We start from the raw sequence: 19,382 nt of genomic DNA on the forward strand, positions 1-19,382 counted from the left end.
GAGAAGAGCTGAGCTAAAAAACGGAGAAGAATATAAGATGAGAACAGAGCAAGGGAGAGAAGACAATGAGGAATAAAAAGAGAAGAGAAGAGAGAGAAAAAACGAAAATGAGAGAAAGTAGAGGAGTTTGAGAAAAGAGAGAGTGAAGAGAGGTCCAGAGAAAAGGAAGAGTAAATGAATGGAAGAACAGAGAGAAAGAGAGAGAGAGGGGAAGAGAGAGAAGTCAGAGAAGGAAGATAGAAGTCGAAGAGAATGAGAGAAACTGGTGCAATAGAAGATCAGGGAAGAGAAGATCGGAGAAAGAAAAACGGGGAGGTGGAGGGGAGGAAGTGAAAGAGAAGAGTCGAAAGTGGGAGAAAGCGAAGAGGAAGTGGAAGAAGAAGAGAAGAGAAGAGCAGAGAAGAGAAAGCACGGAGTAGTGCTGCTCGTCACGGAGCTGCTCCCTCTCGGTGGGTTTATTGATCGCAGGGTGCGGAGCGGACCAATCTACCCCTCGTGCAGCGTACGCCATGCTTGCCGCTAGGTATTTGCCCGAGCCAGTCCGCTTGCCTGCCCGATTTGAGCTGCTCGTGTGCGGCGTTCGCTAAATCCGGAAAACCCGCCTACAAAATGCCTCGTAGCCGTGCCGGCTACCTGGACCAGAAATACCGGCGGGCCCAGCGGCGGACCTTTGCCAGCCCACCGAAAGACTCGTCGGCCTGCACGCGACAAGGGCCCCTTAATTAATTCACCGATACTTCTGCGATCGGGACACACCGACGCGCCGTGCCTACGAACCGGAGCAGACGAATCTAGGACATCCCGCATCTCGTCACCCGCGGAAGGTCACCACCCTTGCATTCGATTCTCTCTCTTTCTCTCTCTCTCCCTATCACCCTACGCTACACGAAAGAATCTCCCCAGCTGCGACTGATAAATCATCTCGCGCAGTCCGCTCCGAAACGATTTAGCGAGTTCCACGGGCCTCTAGGCTCCTCTGTCTCGAACCAGCTAACTCCGTCTTATAGCATTTAGCTATCTTCCTCGCGCAGCTATATCTCGCTCTCGGACACGCAGAGGCTAGCCGGTTCAAAGATCGGAGCTCCGGCTCAACGGGCTGTTGCGATCCGATTCGTGCCGAGAGGATGGTCCCTCGGCCTCCTAGAGATTTGCTCGCGACGGTCACACTCGGCGTTTCACAGAAAGCACACGTGCCACACGTACACACCCACACGGGTTACGCGAACTTTGACCGGTCCCGGGGCCGGTCTCGCGTTTCTTTTGTAATTTTCGTTTAGGAAAGCCGCGCCGGGGTTGTTATCCTAATGCGCGCGGTGGCGGTGAGTCACACGTGCGAGACACGGTGACACGTTCGAGAGCCGGCTTACGTACAGACAACACGTTGATTAGATCGCTGGTTGAACACACGCTGACCACAGAACCGCTCGGCGAACAGAACGAACACTCTAGGTCCGAGGACGACCGATGAGTGCAGCGAGGAGCGTCGCTTTGCTTCGGGACAGCTCCACGGGATCTCGAGGCCGGCGGTGGGGGGTCGTCGCCGTGGTACGCTCTTGCGTCGCGACGCCGACGGTGGTGGGGACGCCGCCGGTTGGTCGACCTTTCTCGCACGCGACGCCCGCTACCGTTCCTCCTCCTCCTCCTCCTCCTCCTCCTCGTCCTCTCCGTCCTGCGAGAGACCATAACGTCTACTCGTTTAATTGCAATCGGACCCGACAAGCCGGCTTTCGAAGTCAAATTGGAGCCAGCCACGATTTTTGGGTCGCGCCGGATTAATATGCCGCGACGCGAAATCTGACGAATCCGCGGTCTTTTCGGGCTAATGTTATGGGTTGTCGTAAACTGTCTGCAGGTTGCAGGAGTTTAACATTTATTGCAATTAAATGATTTCACTGTTTTAGATTCGATTCCCTCATTTTCAGCATAAATGCATAGAAGCTGAAATGTATTTTTAATAATTGTAAGATTCGATTGATCGACAGTTCTTTTGATTGCATTTTTAGTGTAGTCTAGTTCCTATTGTTACCTGTTGCTTGTTAACGTGTACTTAGTACTTGCTGTATCTTATTTCGATTGTATCTGCTTTTATTAATCTGCGGATATTTATGCGAAATCAAAATACTTAAAGTTAGTTTTGAAAAACGGAAATGGGATGAAAGCGTATCTTACCCTTTAATAATTTTACTAAGTCCGATATAATGTCACAATGCTCATAAATTTCGCAAAGAAATATGTTGCAAATTTTTGTTCAGAAATATTGCAAATTAAACTATGACTACGGATTGAAAAGGTTAAAGTTGCTACGAGTGCAAAGGGTTAAGGTAGCAACCCCTATGATACATAAATAGACTATGGATTTTATGCATTTATGACAAAACGAAGTAAGCGTATTTTAAAGCAATGGAAACATTTAAAGAATTTTCAAATGTTGAATGAAATCCTTGATTTATATATAAACATTATCTTTCTCGTTCTAAGATTCGTATTCAACACTTGTTGAGCCTTTGTAGCAAGTAAAATACCAAGCCAACCTCGATGGTGACTTTTGCACTATTATGCAACACGATATACATACGTGTCAATAGCTTAAACTAAAATAGCTCCTGTATAAAATATGCAATTACATCATTTTATGTCGCAAAATATTTTAAAATGTTAAAAATATTTATTTAACATCTATTAAATAAATATAGGTACACTGTTCTAGTGTTGTTTAAACAATTGAATTAAATAAACGAGCTTGGTGCCGCTAAGTATAGTGACATTTGACCTCAAAATATTCAATCAGTAAATAATGTATTCAAACTATTTATTCTTGGACTCTTGGACATTTTCTGCATATTGATTTTCGTTACCGAATTGCAAATGTGGGAAGGTTGAATTTAATAATTTGATTCTGTATCTATGAAAGTGTTCTTGGTCATATTAAATATTGGTCATATAATGTAAAGTAGTAAAGTAGTAAATTCAAGAAGAAAGAAAACATTCTTTGCTGTAAAAATACACATTTACCAAGTTTTTTAGTACATATATTAATTTTGAAAAAGAATGTTTAAAGATCGCCAAAGAAAAGTACATTTCTTCCCTTATTCTAAATAATTTTAATAGTTCTCTCTGCAGTACGTATAGTTAAATTAACTTTGTTTCTATACTGTAAATTGACATTCTTTTATATAAACAATAACTATAGAATATATTCGCTTGAAAATTTCCATAAAATACGGTAAATTGTTGTAATAAACGATGCCGGTCACGAAATTCGAATCTCCATTTTGTGATGGCGCGTCGGCCCGCCAAATGGACACGTCACCGGAAGTGCCCTGTTTTACTGACACATGCCGCGAACTCGCGTGGTTTCGTCGGTGCGACACTTGATAAGGAAGAAGCCATCCGTGCGGCCCAAACTGTCAAGATGGTAGAGAAAGAGCAGACGAAAAAAGAAATTAAGGAGTTAGCGAAAAATGACAAATACTCGATTCTTCTACCGACGTACAACGAGGTTGAAAATTTGCCTATAATCGTTTGGCTAATCGTCAAATACATGGACGAGAGGTAACTACCCTACCAACATAACCTCAATCACAAATAAAGCATTATCTGACAGATGTAATATGCCTGAAGTATGAAATATTAATCAGTCTAGCGAACATATGCAACATTCCAGCGAACTAGATTATGAAATAATCGTAATCGACGATGGTTCTCCTGATGGGACATTGGACATGGGTAAACAGCTTCAAAATGTGTACGGTGAAGATAAAATAGTACTGAGACCGAGGGAGAAGAAGCTTGGACTTGGGACAGCTTACATGCACGGAATTAAACATGCCACAGGAAATTTCATTGTCATCATGGATGCGGATCTGTCTCATCATGTACATTCTTCTCTTTATACAGAAAGTTTATGTCAGACATGGACACAGATTGTTCTATGAAATACTGCCTTGATCTGTTACAATTAAGAAATAGTAAAACTAGATGCTTAGTTATAGTAGATACTATAATTATAAGTAGATACTACATTATTTATTTAGAACATTATACATTAGCCTAGTTAGAATATAGCGTATACCTTATTTAGGGGAATATGCTCACAGAGAAAACAAGACTTATTCTTCCAATCTCTGTTTTAATAATGATAGAAATAATTTACTTAGAATGTTCTACTCAGTCTTCTACAGTTGCTCAATGAATGCTTGCTGTCCATGTCTAGTTCATAACTGAAATTTACACCAATATTTTATCTTCTTCAGCCTAAATTCATTCCAAAGATGATAGAGCAGCAGAGATATCTCGATTTAGACGTTGTTAGCGGTACAAGGTACGCACATGGAGGAGGAGTTTACGGCTGGGACTTTAAAAGAAAGTTGATAAGCAGAGGAGCTAACTTCCTAACACAGATCATGTTGAGACCAGGTGTCAGTGACCTCACAGGAAGTTTTAGGTAAAAACGCTGTTACTGCAAATAATCTTTATATATTAATTATTGTTCTATTATCCGCAGGTTATACAAGAAAGAGGTATTACAGAAACTGATCCAGTCATGCGTATCCAAGGGATACGTGTTCCAAATGGAAATGATAGTCAGAGCTAGGCAATTTAATTACACCATAGGCGAGGTACCGATCTCGTTCGTGGATCGCGTTTACGGCGAATCGAAGCTGGGCGGATCGGAGATCTTCCAATTCGTAAAAGGTCTTCTGTATCTATTCGCGACCACGTAATCTGGAACTCGTGGCTCCTGGACAACATTCCTCAAACATAATAATCTCTATAGAACACGTGTAGATTAAACGATTGTATACCAATATACGTTTTTACATAATAAAAATACCCGATTATTACGTTCTTTTGTCGATTTGATTAAAAAAACTGACCTAAATCGACCCGGTCGACCAAAAACCGACGGAACACGTGCTGATGCGCACGTGGTCGTGAATGGGCGACGCGGAATACATATAACGATTCTCGCGAGCAATTCCACCCTCGCCGCACCCTCTGACGTCACGCAGCCTCCGTGTATTGATCCATTACGAAATTACAGTCTATATTTCGACTTGAGCAGAACGCAAGACGGTGCCACAATGTGCCACGCACGAAAAGACAAGACGTATCGATAGTCTTCGCTGGCCGACACGATTTCCCCAAACGTTAAAAATTCCCAAAATCCTTTCGCCGTATAATTTTTTAAAAATTTATTCAAACAGTCCACTGTATCCGCGAGTAACGATAAAAAAAATCCCTAAGTATATCTCATCATGTCTTTCAACTTCAACCCTATTGTAAAAAGCTACGTGGCGCTACCCCGGAAGACAGAGGGGGGCGGCGAACGCGTTCGCTCAGATTCGCGACAACGGTGTTCGATCCGCGCTATGTAAAACCAGACGAAAAACTCGGGGGGGGAGTGGTACCGGCGAGAATCGAAAATGCTTGGGGGTTTCGGGAGATCGGAGTTTCCGGTGGCGAAACCGGGGAGGCAGTCGGGCCAGTTCTGTCGCAAGCTTCGCCGCGGCCAGACGTGCAAGTGGCGTTGCCTGCGCGCCGGGGTGAATCTTGCAAGCTCTCCCTTATCGAGCTTTCAGATGGCTGTGCCTTTTAGATTTTGACGTTTTCCTCCACGCTTCCCCTCCCCCTTACTCCCCGGCGTAATTCTTAGTTACTTTTTTAACGGAGCCGACCGACCGCCGGGCCCTCGCCGTGTTCACGACGCCAGAAAGCCGAGCAGCATGCCGAGAAAAATCGGATTCCACGTCGTGTACGCCACCAGTAAGGGGACAACGGATTGTGACAGTGATTTCGAAACCGTTCTCGATTACGTTAACCTCGACGCGCGCCACGATTTTCACGAGTGCGTGTTCGCTTGTTCGACGGAACAAAAGCGAGGATAAGAGCAATCGTTCGAACGACGACGTCCGGTCGTCCGAAGCCGCGTAGCCAACGTTCCCGCACGCGGGCATTGATTTTCCGTGGGAAAATAGTCGATCTTTCTCAGCTCGTTTGATTTCTCGTCCGCGGCGAGAAGCGTGCTCCCGAAAAATGAAATTAACAGCGAGCAATCGACACACGTGCTTCGCCACGTTTCCGCGGTGATCGCGATCGCCTTACGCCGCTGAACGGAGTCGCAAAGCTGTTCGGCGGATTGAATCGTCGTGTTTGATCGTTCGCGATAGCAAATAATTCGGAAAGTCATGCGACCCGTCGCGGCAATTGTTATGGGGGCGGGAACTGCGGAACTAACGTGCGTATAACGTTGACGCGGTCCGGTGTTGACCGTTCGCCGCAGAAAGGTATAATTTAAAACGTTATCGATCACATCGGCATCTCTCCATTTTTGCCCGTGAAGGAGAACGATGTAATCATCCTGCCGGATCGCGCGACGTCGTTGCTTCGATTAGGCGTTCGAGGATTTAATTCGACGGGACACGGTTATCGCGACGCGGCACGCGATTTTCAGAGTGACCGCGTTTCCTCCGGGTTTGTACTGTATCTGTAATTTTTAAATAACCTTAGGCGAAGAGGACAGACACTCTTCGTTGGAACTGAACGTTCATGGACCGACGGTAAGGGGCTGGCAGAGTTCAAGAAGATGTGCATATCCTCAAGAACTCATTCTGCGACTACACGGCCCGACGAAGCTCACTAGGATACAAGTGTTAGCTCACCAATACCTTATACGTGAGTCGCTTAGAAATGTTTAACCGTTTCGCTGAATATACGAGGCGCATTGAAAATTGCAAGGGAAACGCGGTGATTCGATGTACAGCGAGGGGTATGGCATGATATTTTATTACTTGGCAACGTTTCTGAGAAAGCTTTCTACCATTAATAGCTATCATTGTCTTCGGAATTGAATCTGATACGATTCCAGCGAAAAACGTGACTTATTCTGTGTTCATTCTTAGTGGTATAATTATCCAAGTGAAATATCTTAGAACCTAACGATTTCATTTGAAAACGTAAGAAACAAAATATTTCTATTTCTCTCGGATTATGGGAGAGTAAATATTTTATCCTTAAATATAATTGCTATTTTCTAATTTTTATTATGACTATGATAAAACACGTGGGATAACCGGATATTTTATAATCATTATTGTAGTACTATTTCTTTATGGCTTATATTAACCATGGGAACATTTTTTAACGCGACAGCCTTTGGTAGTTAAAAATTTGGCATGCACACGTGCGCTTGAATAGGTTCTTTGTGAGGACAACAGCATAAATATCGAAATGTTATTCCGCATCGGATAATAAATAGAGAACGTAGCAGAAAATCTCGTTTCCCTGCAAGCTGGATTTAAAAGTTTGTCGATACGGTAAATAAATTTTTGTTTCCGATAGAATGTTATTCAAAAATTTGTCAATACAGCACCGAAATATTATTAAAAATACAGAAGGCGACGAATTAAATTTACTGTTCGAGAAAATCCAATTTAATCATTTTATTAAACGCCGAAAATGTAACGAATTTAATTCTTTCGACGGAAGTAAATTTGTTAATGATATTTTATTAATTTTATAGAATTTCCATACTTAGATAATAGCCTGCTATAGTTTTTAAACGATGCACATTGTACAGAGAAAAATGCTTCGTGGAATCTGTAGAATTCAGAACCCTTGGTGTCCCGTAAAATACAACCCAGTTACGAATGAAAATCGAATTAACTCCCTCAACCTGATTTCCTAAGGCAATTTTCATCTGCTCTCGCTCTCTGATTCGTCCTCTCTTCTTATTCTGCTCAGCGATGACTAGCACTGCACACTTTTTAAGTGCTATTGCTACTCTCACAAACCATCTATTTACCGTGTCCATTATACCTCAATTACTATACTCTCCAACACGTTGATTGCATCATTGCAACTCCAAAAAGTCTCGCAGTTTCGAAGCAAATTAATTTAACACTATTTTCACCAGTGCGATCGAAAAATATCTTTGAAAAATTTTTTAATTATTTTCAAGGTGCAATCACTAATTTTTCATGGCTTCGTTAACACTTCTATACCTTCGTTAACACTTTTATACCTTCGTTAACACTTTTATACTTTCATTAACGCCAAGAAAATATTTTGTCTGCTGAAATACCTCTCGGCGTCTTTCGCATCGCCCACGCGTGACCGCCACGGCTGACAACAAACTTTAAAATGCATCAGAAGCAATTCAATTTCATTAAAATCTCTAGGTTGCGAAAGGTCCGAGAGAGATCGTTCCATGTTGAATTTGAACCTCGCGGTTCTGTTTCATTAACTAAATTGCCCCGATTCCGTGAAATTCCTCGTGACTCGCCAGTCAAAAGCTCCAGCAAACTTACGGACATTATCCGCAGACGGACTGCAGACAATGTCTAGACACTCCGTTATTTCGTACGAGCTTAAAATATTGACGCTAAACTTGCTCAACCTTGAAAGCGACTGACGTTGTTGTACAAAAATTGCAAGACGGAATTTATTCGCACTTTTCGTCATTTTTATTGTAACGAGACTGCATATTTTACGGACAATTGTCTTAATTATTATCAATAAAAGAAGAAACTTCGTAAATATGAATTTTATATTTATATAAAGGATATATGTGAATATACTAAAATGCGAAACGTGTTGCTTTCAATTAGCAGAGTAGAATAATTATAAAAAAATAGTCACCGGAGGAAACGTGTCATCGCTACAAGCTTTTTTTTACAGCGGAAAAACTGGAGATCTGGACATCGGTGGAGGAGAACGCCTCGGTGACAACAGAGTTCAGTTATTTGGGTTACATTACGTTGTCCGACAACGCTTCGACCATGTACAAAAGCAGGGAGCTTAAAAGCGTCGCGCTCCCGGAGACGGAGGCTGTCTCCTTGAAGCTGCGACTGCACAAACCGCACAGCAACGCGCACAATGTTTATCAGCAGGTAGGGGGCGAGGAATCTCTAACACAATGCGTTTCTGGCATCGGTTAAATCGAAAGGGAGGCGGAGGCTTTTCTATTCGCGGATTTTCCAGGTCGGTCTTATCGCTATCAATATCCTCGGCGAACCTTACGGGCAGGAGCTGACGGGTCAAGGGGACGCGCCGTACAATCCTCATTACACGTCGCCCTACGACGATCTAGCCTTCGAAATGTATGTCGATCGCGAGGTAGCGAAAATCATCCGGCAGATGGAGGCGAAGAAGTTGCAGGCCGTCGAAGGTTGGTATCAAAGTCATTCTAAAAGGATTAATTAATTAAAGAATTAATCTAAAGTTCAACTAAATTTTTTTACAATCCACTCATTAAAATACACAAAACAGAAAATAGGAAATATGTTGAAATAACAAAGACTCCTTTTTTTATATTCCATCCAAACTATAAAATCATATAAGCGTTCTAAAATATACTGTAGCATCAGAATATACATAATAAAACATCACTTTATATACGTGCATAATAATGCATGGTGCTATGATAATAGACTGCTTAACATGCATGCAGGTGAATTAATATTCATGCCCGTTAATTCGAAAATACTAAACGGGCGTACAATGATTTTATAGAATGTTTTTGTACACGGCAGAAATGAATTCTTTAGTAAAATAATGAACAAACTTCGCGAGGCTCTCCTTGACAAAGCGAAAAGCATCGTAAAGGAAACCGTTGAACCTTTTTAATTTCTAGAGGAAAGGTTCGAGTACGCTTCAAAGCTGAAAGTGGCCATGGAAAATCTGAGGAAAGCCGGCGAACGTCTCGGAAAGTACGAACTGGAGAAGAAGTATGCAATCGCGTTGGAGGATTATGATAAGGCCAAAGCGAAGAAAGCACAAGCGCAACAATATAGGCAGCAGGTCTACCAGAGCTTGGAGGTGCAAGATCTGCTGGAGGTTCACGGGGTGAGTACATTTATTTGTCGGACAAATAAGCTCGATCTTGAACGAGAAAAGCAACAAATTGATTATTCGATGAAATCAATAGTGATTGAAATTAATGGCTGTTTAATGAGAATTATAATACATTTAACCCTCGTGTGTCATTTATAATGCGTACATACCATTGTTCATCGGTATCTATTTATTTAATAATAATAGTAGTGACAGTAATAAATTTTTCGTGTAAAATAAAATTAAGAATATAGACGGGTGGAAACCTCTAGAATTTAATTATAATTTAATTACAGAATTTCAATTTCTACGAGGGTTAAATATAAAGAGCCCAGCCAATTAAGATGCCCAAAACCTCAAAGGGGTAGGGCCAATTCCCAAGGGTGGAGCCTATCCCTAAGATGAAAGGCCAATCTCAAAGGGGAACTAATACAAAAATATGTTAAATGCTATTCCTTTTCGTGAAACCATTTATTTATTATTCAGTAAAGTCATTGAAAACCTCTAGAGGTAGTTTTGGTTATCTCAATTGGCTCAGGCCTTTGAATTTAAAAAGCAGTTCAGAAATTTCAGAACAGTTTCGGCAAATTGAATAAATAAGAGTTACAATGTTCAAAATGAAACGGTCTGCTAAGAGTGAACTATGTCAACAGCATCTATTGTCTCAGCTTCATTATTGTGATTTACCTCAATTTCTCTCCACTATGTTTTATGATACGGAAACAGCCCCTGGAGAAAAACAACCAATCTTCGATAGAGGGTAAAGAACCGGTTTCGGTGGATACTACAAACACTACTACAGCCCCCGAGGACATTACGTCTCCGCCGAGATTGGTAATACCACCCAATCGCGACGGAGCTATATCACCAACTGGTCCCGCTCATCAACCACCTGTTTCGCCTTTGCATCAGAAACCAAACAGCCCTGGTGCAGTATTTTTACATATCATTAACCCTTTCGCACTGTGATTTCTTTCACAGATAAATTAATCAGCACTTCTTAACACATTCCTAAAAAAAAAAAGTATTTACTGCCTGACTATCTTTTGCGTTAACCCATTGGAATATTATTATTATATTATTATAATACAAGGAGTTCATTTCTTCTATATTCGAAGTATCAATCATGGATCAATTAAACATTCTGCTCTCTCTCTCTCTAATTTTGCAGAAGTTACCGATAGCCCTACGAATGGAGTCGTCGAGAGACAAAACAACTGCAATAAAGGATCCCTCAGACGGAAAACAAAGTCGGCGGGACCGGCACTTCGGTCTAGTTACGAAGCTTACGAAGAGAGGACGATCCCTGCTTTGAGACAGTAAATTATTTCTTCGAATTTTTTCATTCGCATCAGCGAATTTTGATTTAACTTTAACAGAATAAGAGAAAAGCTCGGAAGCTTCGGGTCAATTGTTATTAGAATTATTTCTTTTTCGACGAGATTTTGCATCCATCAAAAACTTGCCTATAATATTCAATAATACCTGCGTATATCGCACAAACTTATTTAGCTCTGCAGCATTAGGTCTCCCCATAATAAATTCCCAAAAACGCCATAACTTTTCCGCCAGGATTTAGCAGTCTTTTAATTTCTACATACTCTGCTTCGCGTTGCAGCTCCCATACGAATGAGTTCACGAGAGAGTGTCACATGGAGAACACGGAGACGAAGGTGATCTCGAAGCTAAACGACAGGGAGAAGAAGCAGGCTGCGTTACCAATAGCAGTTTTCGGAATGGAAATGGTGATGCAAGTTTCGGAAATAATTTTTCCGTTAACTCCTACGCAGAAATTAACGAATTCCCGTTGAATTAGGTGGAGAAATTCTACTCGAAACAATTCACGGACAAAGAGGAAGGCTTGATGCAGCTGCAAGAGGAATTGAAAACGTTCGATCCGGAAGTATCGAAACACTCTGCGAACAAAACCGCGAGAGCTGCGATTCTGCTGCTGCACAGAGCACTCAGGGACAAGGTCTACAGCGTGTACAGTCTAGCGGCGCAATTAATTAGGATTTTCTTCTCCGAATTCGCGACAGACAGGTACGAGCATTTGGAACATAGCACTTTAGAAATAAGCATCAATTATTAATTAAAATATTTCAAACCTTACGATATATTAATTCTGAAATTAAATATAAATTTATAAATTATCACAAATTATTATATATCATGCATAGCGTGCGTGCAACAGAATCATAAATTTGCAAATGATTTAATACGAACCTACCTTTCCAGAGTGACGTCCAACGAAATCGCGAGAAGCGTGGACCGTCTTCTACCGGAATTATTGACCAAATCGGGGGACACCACGCCGAGAATTCACAATATGGCAGTGCACACAATATTGAGTATGGCAGATTGCAAATGCGTCAGGGAGTTGCATTTAATACCGGTGCATTTAACGAGGCCGGTCAGCAGTAGTACGCACCAACGACTGGCTCTCAGCAGGCTGGAGATGGTGGAGCAATTGATTCTCAACCATGGGATTTCTACTGAGAAACAAAGGTGACCCTTGACGAACAAAATCTTCGATATCGGTTTTTATGTGAACCACTATAATCTATTTTCTTGGAAAATAGATTGCATCGTGTGTCTACTTTAACGAGTTGTAAAATGTCAGATACTATGACAAAGTATTTTTAGAACAACATAGGGGATACATGATAAAACATGATTATGTAGTACCTTGTTGAACCAGTTTAAAAATTAGCTATAATATTATAAAGATACAGTCAATTAGAAATTAAAAGAAGCTACTACTGTTAAAAACATTTTTCAACACATTCTCCAACGAACAGAGTTAAAATAGACACGCCATAGTAGTGTAGATGATCCCCTGTCTCATGAACATTGTTCAGCCTCTGTCAATGACTTTCGCGAGGGCCGTCCTCTCGTGGCAGTCATTAGCGGAGGTTCATTCACCTCATTAAGCCCCCAGCCGTCAAACGCAATTACTCTGATAAGATATTGTAATTGTTGCAGTGGGCTCACGTGTCGGACGCTGTCGGAATTAGGTTCATCGGGGTTGCACCACCCGGCGGAAGCGGTCAGGAAGGTGTCGGAAAGGATTCTGGTGCTGGTGTACAAGGTCAATCCGAGATTGGTCCGTAAGCAGTTGCCCCCGGATGATGACATCACAAGAAGGAACTTGTTATACCGTCAACTGTTTCATGAGTTTGACCTCATTGACCTTCAGGTATCAATGATATATGTATAATAAATATATATAAAGTATTTAGTAAATAAGATATAAAAATATATGGTAGTCAGGGTTTTTTCTTTTGGATGCTACATTGTTCTCCTTTGTTTGTATGTTTACAGAGAAAAAAGGAGGCGGAAGCGTGCCCTAAAACAACGACACCAACGCGGACGAAGACGACGGAGAACAATGTAGCAAACTTGACGAAATCTCCCTCGAGAACTAGTCCTGTCGTTAGTACCGGAAGCTCAACGAGTATAACATCTCCGTCCGAAAATAGTACAGACCATAAGGGAGACAAGTGAGTGATTTCTAATTACATTTTACGAGAGAACGAGATCACCTAATCGCAAGCAATTTTGTACACGCGTTGTGTCGTCTTTGTAGGATGTGCATATTTTGCCTTTCAAAGGGGCAAGGATATTCAGAGGAAGGACTGAATATTCATTATTGGCGAAGCTGTCCAATGTTAACGAAATGCGAATCGTGTAAGCAAGTGGTAGAAATTTCGTATCTGAACCTTCACTTATTGAGTAAGTACTTCATCGTTTCACATTGTTTAAGCGAATGCTTACTCTACAGCTTATGTTCATGTTGTCCGCTTCAGACGAATGTGATATGAGAAGCAATTATGTGAAATGTGAGACCTGCAAGCTAGCTATTCACGAGAACTCCTTTAATGAGCATAGGAAAAGTAATAAGTGTACAAGTATGTATCGCAAGCTATAATAATGACAAAGAGAGGATCCTGGTTCAGCAAAATTTATAAAATGCGCATCTTATACGATGATCAGACTGTTAGGAACAATGAATAAATCTTTGAATAAAAACTAAATATCAAAATAATTTTGCTTAGCTAGAATCATCAGTTTGATTACAACGCAGGACAAAATCAAAATATTACGCAAACAATTATTTACGTTTCATTTCGTTACAGAACCCATCGAGGGCTACGACCGTTGTCCACTCTGCTCGAGTCTCGTGAACCAAAATAAGTGGAGGGAACATCTCATGGGTGATCACCCTTGTACAAATAATCCAAGAAACAGATTAGTAAAAAGCTGTGAGTGTTAAGAACTTATGTTTGTCGCACAGTGGCCTGAATAATCTGCAAAAACCATTATTGATTGTTAAAATAAAAAAGTACGCTTCTGAGGGTAGAGAATTCAGAGCACTGTGTGTCATATACATGGCAGGTGAATACATTATTTAATTCGCAGGTTCGAAGTCTCCATCCAATTCGCAAAATCTTGGCGGGAAGATGACATCACCAACCAGCAGAGATTACTAACATTAATCGTTAGTGATTCGAAGACCTCGGAGTATACAAAATTTTTAGAGAACTTTTTACTTTGTTCTTTTTTTTAATAGTTTATCTGTGTGTTACGAGCTGTCCAGCGTTTTTTCCATATTTGTACCGGTTTATTTTCTTTTTAATAGAAAAGCCCGTCCTTCATTACTAGATATATCTCTGTGTTATAACGAAATTTCTAATCGTAAGTTGAAATCTTCTAGTCTCTAGAATATTAGGAGTCTTGTTATCAACTAAATTGACGAACAAAAACCAGAAAATCTAACGCACTTATCAGTACTGAACTGCGGTCACACGAGGGTCTTTTAGATGCACAAACTATAGTAGTCAATTGTAAATCAGTATGAAGGTCAACTGTGCCTTATAAGACTTAATTATTTGTTTCTTAGTGAATTAGTCAATAAAAGTCTTTGGGAGATATGTCAATTCGAGTACCATGTAGCAGTAGGGTAAATACTTCGTTTTTAAAAGTGACCTTTGAATGACCCATTTTAGCAATTACTGTAGACATTTTCTAATTCGGATTGTAGCGACATTTCGAATAAATTGTATTTTTTAAATACTTTCAGAAATATAAGGATGCCAAACAATCCGGTTGACCTTCAAATGTAATCTACATGTTCGCGTGCAAGAAAGCCTCTTACATTAAATTATTATTATTGACGTTTTATTTGTGACACCTTTTGGTATCGATAATTTCATAAATATTCCAGCTAACTAGTTGTTCTGTGCGGTCAGGGTAAAAATAATGTATGCGAACATTTATTAATTACATAGATCAAACGTTACTGTCGTGTGACCATAGTCCAAAGCGGATATCAACGAGTTGTAGCAAGTACTCATCTTTTTCGAATTTAACATACGGTAGTAAAAAGGAGTTCCATACAATTTACAAACATGTTATTGAACGTTATGGCGACCGCCGTTTTTGAATGAATGATTCCTCAACATCCGGCCATGTTTATAATAATATTTGTACTATAATCAATGAGTCAAATAATATCCTAGTGGCCGAACATGATGAACGAAAGGAAAGGGTACTCGTCGCTCAAAGTAACTCGGAGTAATATATGTAATTTCATAAATTATTTCATAGAAAATGGATAGTAAACACGGCATTTCCCATAAGATCATTGTAACTTTCTTGTCCTGTAGAAGTTATTTATTTTCGTTCTCATTGTAGTAAGTTTAATCGTGCCATATTAAACATGACCTGTCTTGACACTCTTCTTGGACTTCAACGAGTGGAGCACCATCATACACGACTTAAATAAAATAAAATTTTTTACTCTTAAGACATGCTACTGATATTTATAATGACATTAAAGAAACAGCAATTTATATTACAGAATTGCGTGTTATTCTTTCGATTCGTTTGGTAGTTTTCAATTCGTTGTCTCTGAAATATCCTCCATTTTGATAACCTTATTTTCGCTAACTTCTCCTTCGTCAGTAACTTCCGATTGAGTATTCTTTAATTCTACAGATGCGTCATCTGAAACATCCATTTCTTCTAATTTGACAGTAGTTGGTTTGTTGGTATTGTTTTCTTCTAAAATAAAAATTTTCAAGTCAAGAAAACATCGTGTGTAGACTAGAATAAAAACATTTCTTGAATACATGCCCGGTTCTAAATTATTCTCCTTTTCAGACATATTTTCATCAGCGTTTACTTCATCGGTAACTTCCATTTTAACAGTAGTTTCCGGTTCAGTTTTAACTTCTGTTTCTTCGGCGCGATCCTTGAATTTGTTTCTCTCTGAGACAAAAATTTTTTAATAAAATTTCGAAACATTATATTTGGAGTGACACATATACTTCATAAATGCTTACCGAACATTGAACAGTCAGCTCCCAACAAACGTAAATAATGTATCGCGTCAATTAAAGGAACATAAGCCCTGAGAGACATAGTACCCCTCCATCCTACTATATTTAATTTCAATGGATTCGGATTATCGGTCCCTTTTTCTTCATAAATTAAAACACAACTTCCAGTTTCTGCATGAAAAAAGAAATGAATTTCCTCATTAAAAGTGCCACGTAGAGTATGTATTTCAAGAATGCCAAAATTATTACCAAGATCTTTCAAAGATTTTTGTGTATCTGGATGAAGTTTCACTATCTCAGGTGCTGCCTTAGGATCATTATTTTGCAATAACGTTACCAAATCTTCTCTATTTACTGGGACCCTTCTACTATCACCAATATAATTAATAAGAATTTGCAGACCCTCCCATGCAAGCCTATACGGGAAATGGTTGTTTTTCTTCGCGTTCCTGCTTTCGCAACGTGTAAATGACTTCACTCCGGTATTTATTAATTTTATCTGGTCCTCATTCGAAAGAACAACGTTACGTATTTCCGGTGATGTATAGTAAATGTTTTTTTTCCTACGTCCTAAATTACGTACTAATAAACTTTTAGCATCCAGCTCGTCGGATATGCCATAAAATTTTCTGAAAATTTGTACATAATAAATCAACGAAATGAATAAATAACTAACCTGAACCTTGAAATATATATTCAATATGATGTAATATTTGCTACTCACTTAACTGATAACCAGACCTCATCCTGATCATTTTTGAAGAAAATAAATGGATCCTCCCTGAAACCCTTAGCTCTTCTACGATTCCTCCGCATACCTCGAGGTTTCTGATCATCACTTAATGGTTTGTTTCCAGAGGATAATTGCTGATCTTTATCTTTCTCTGCCTCTTCCTCCAGACTTAGTTCTTTAGCGCCTTCCTTCGCATCGGGTGTATTCTGACTCGCTTCCCAAGGTAATGGTTTCACCTTTTCTAAAACGGCTACGAAGAAACCACCGGTGTCTTGATGATGCGGTAATATCCTCATACTATGTAATTTTAAAAATAAAAGTTTCAAAAGCCATTGATTGATCACCTAGTAAGCGAAAGAACCGAGTTCGAATCCGGGTCCCGATACATGCTATGTTACTTACCAGCGTTCAAAATGAAATTTGGGAGCATCTTCTGGTTTTGGTGGAAACATTTTTGGTCGCACTTGTGTTTGCCATTGTTCCGGCACATCCTCCCATGATTTATAATACTGTAAATCTTTCGATGCCGGTAACCAATGTGACACACCTATTAATGATCAAATTAGAAATTGTGTAATTTATTCAATGCTCAAAATGTACCATATAATATACCTGGGTCGCATATTAATCCAGGAACCAAATCCCTGCTTTCAACTATTTGTACAGAATCTCCAGTTTCAAGAAGAAGTCTATGCAGAACTGCTTCATTTTCAATTGGATTTAATGAGCAAGTAGAATACACCATCCTACCACCAACTGCTAATAACTCCAAACCTCTCCTTGCTATCCTATATTGAACTCTGTGAATACACAGAGGATTCAGTGACTAGTCATTTTACTTATCAAATTATATATTATCTAATAGTAGATGACACTTACCCATGAAGATTGTTACCATTAGCTGGACTCCATTTACACCAGATGTCTGGATTTTTTCTCATTGTACCATCTCCACTGCATGGTACATCAGCAAGTATTCTATCAAATCTGTATGAAAATACATAAGTCATTACAGATTTCTATCAAACCTGGAATAAATACGTAATAAACTCCACTAACTTTAGATCTTGTTTTGTACCATCTGGTGATGTAAATGATAAATTAGGCAACATAGAAGCATCGTGATTTGTAATTAAAATAACTGGACTATTAAGCCTCTTTGCTTGATGTACAAGCATATAACAACGATTATTGTCTAAATCATTGGCTATTACAAAACCCTCTGTAAGATAATGTAAAAAAGAATTAATTTGTATGAAGGAAATACAAAAATTAAAGTAAACTTAACTAAAAAAAACTTTCACCTACCTGGCAATCCATTTCCTTCATCAGGATGTAGCATTTCTATAAGCTGAGCTGTCTTTGATCCCGGTGCAGCACACATATCTAAAACCTATTTCAATTAATTGTAATTTATGTCTGTATAAAAACTACATTTTATCTATAGAGTATACATATACCTTGTGTGAAGGTTTCACATCTAATACTAAAGGTGGTACCATGCTGACCACCTCTTGTCGGCTGATACTGCCACAATTAGTTTCAACAACTAAGAAGTTATGTAGTTTAAAATAAGCTTCAGATCTCCTAATATCTTTCCTAGTCAACTGTAGCTGCCAAGCCATGCAGTCAGGATAAAATGGTAAACAGTGTAATATCTCCTTTGATTCTTCGCTATTTTCAGAGCCATTTTCTAAACTGGTGTTTAGAATTTCTTTGAAAAAATCCCCCTTGATAGTCTCAAGTAATCTTTTAGCTTCCATTTTTGATCCAGTAATTCTAAAAGCTACTGGCAGGTTCTTTTTCATCATAGTCATAAATGAGTCCCATTGATCATCCGGTACAATTCCTTGAGCTTTATAATAATTTTCAAATTCTGCATTTTCTCTAATAATGTCTGCATAGTTACGGTGAGGTGTCTGATCCCATTCATCTTTTTTCTGTATAAATTATAATAATTTGATGTGGTACTATTCAAATTTACTTATGCTGTATAAATACATGCATTTAAAACTAATGAAAGTGGAATTTTTTTACATTTCGCGTATTATTATTATTCCTAAACATAACCACAAATTGAAAGCCGGTGCTCTTTTTATGAATAACTATTTCGTACCTTTTGTTTCTCACGACGCTTCTCTGCGAAATTCTTTTTCGGCGTATGCTTTCGTCCTTTCCCCATTTTTATGTAGAATAGATGCGTTTACAACAAAACATTTAACAACGAACACGTGTTCAGTAAACACCAACAACTCGCCTTATTGAACTCAAAGAATATCAATGATCGAAATACTAACAATAAGTTATTCCAATGTAGCGTGTGTTAATAGTTCGATTGAATTTATGATGTAATGTTTAATGCTAGTATAAACAAAAAAGAAACAAAGATTCCTAGTAAATATCCTAATGGTGCCGGATGATAAGTTGACAATAGACACAAGTCCACTTTCACATATATACATGCACCCACA

General features: G+C 39.4%; 4 protein-coding genes across 24 annotated transcripts in view; 2 read left to right on the forward strand and 2 right to left on the reverse strand.

The window, feature by feature from the left end:
• Positions 1–1,469, reverse strand: part of Dscam1 (Down syndrome cell adhesion molecule 1) — a 117,817-nt gene extending 116,348 nt beyond the window's left edge. For 18 of the 19 annotated variants that reach the window (XM_078181755.1, XM_078181753.1, XM_078181749.1 and 15 more), the window contains exon 1: positions 1,372–1,423. The gene's annotated coding sequence lies outside the window, so the exon portion shown is untranslated. Of the gene's footprint in view, positions 1–1,371 lie in introns of all 19 variants that reach the window. The other variant, XM_078181760.1, reaches the window with a different exon arrangement.
• A 1,882-nt stretch (positions 1,470–3,351) lies between these two features.
• Positions 3,352–4,840, forward strand: Dpm1 (Dolichyl-phosphate mannosyltransferase subunit 1). 2 transcript variants are annotated; one of them, XM_078180550.1, is made up of 4 exons: positions 3,352–3,552; positions 3,665–3,875; positions 4,254–4,444; positions 4,505–4,840. In XM_078180550.1, the coding sequence occupies exons 1-4, from the start codon at positions 3,413–3,415 to the stop codon at positions 4,722–4,724; spliced, it is 762 nt and encodes a 253-aa protein (XP_078036676.1). In that variant the 5' UTR covers positions 3,352–3,412; the 3' UTR covers positions 4,725–4,840. The 2 variants fall into 2 exon arrangements, with proteins under 2 accessions (XP_078036676.1, XP_078036677.1); XM_078180551.1 differs by having other exon boundaries at positions 3,415–3,552; positions 3,639–3,875.
• Positions 4,841–5,429: 589 nt separating this feature from the next.
• LOC144469985 (centrosomal protein of 104 kDa) lies at positions 5,430–15,643 on the forward strand. Of its 2 annotated transcripts, none has more exons than XM_078180742.1 (16): positions 5,430–5,766; positions 6,511–6,675; positions 8,680–8,891; positions 8,983–9,169; positions 9,635–9,846; positions 10,561–10,762; positions 11,006–11,153; positions 11,453–11,579; positions 11,651–11,877; positions 12,073–12,342; positions 12,802–13,033; positions 13,159–13,337; positions 13,424–13,569; positions 13,644–13,745; positions 13,974–14,099; positions 14,257–15,643. In XM_078180742.1, the coding sequence occupies exons 1-16, from the start codon at positions 5,727–5,729 to the stop codon at positions 14,325–14,327; spliced, it is 2,646 nt and encodes an 881-aa protein (XP_078036868.1). In that variant the 5' UTR covers positions 5,430–5,726; the 3' UTR covers positions 14,328–15,643. The 2 variants fall into 2 exon arrangements, with proteins under 2 accessions (XP_078036868.1, XP_078036869.1); XM_078180743.1 differs by having other exon boundaries at positions 12,820–13,033.
• Nsun2 (tRNA (cytosine(34)-C(5))-methyltransferase Nsun2) lies at positions 14,825–19,357 on the reverse strand. Its single transcript, XM_078180744.1, has 13 exons — positions 19,028–19,357; positions 18,372–18,851; positions 18,220–18,304; positions 17,971–18,133; positions 17,791–17,898; positions 17,524–17,711; positions 17,314–17,458; positions 16,903–17,208; positions 16,428–16,807; positions 16,182–16,349; positions 15,973–16,107; positions 15,696–15,900; positions 14,825–15,613 (listed from the first exon to the last, which is right to left on the reverse strand). Exons 1-12 carry the CDS (start codon positions 19,091–19,093, stop codon positions 15,734–15,736), a joined length of 2,391 nt encoding a protein of 796 aa, XP_078036870.1. The 5' UTR covers positions 19,094–19,357; the 3' UTR covers positions 14,825–15,613; positions 15,696–15,733.
• Positions 19,358–19,382: the final 25 nt, after the last annotated feature.

This window comes from Augochlora pura, chromosome 5 (genome assembly GCF_028453695.1).
Source record: "Augochlora pura isolate Apur16 chromosome 5, APUR_v2.2.1, whole genome shotgun sequence".
NCBI lineage: Eukaryota > Metazoa > Arthropoda > Insecta > Hymenoptera > Halictidae > Augochlora > Augochlora pura.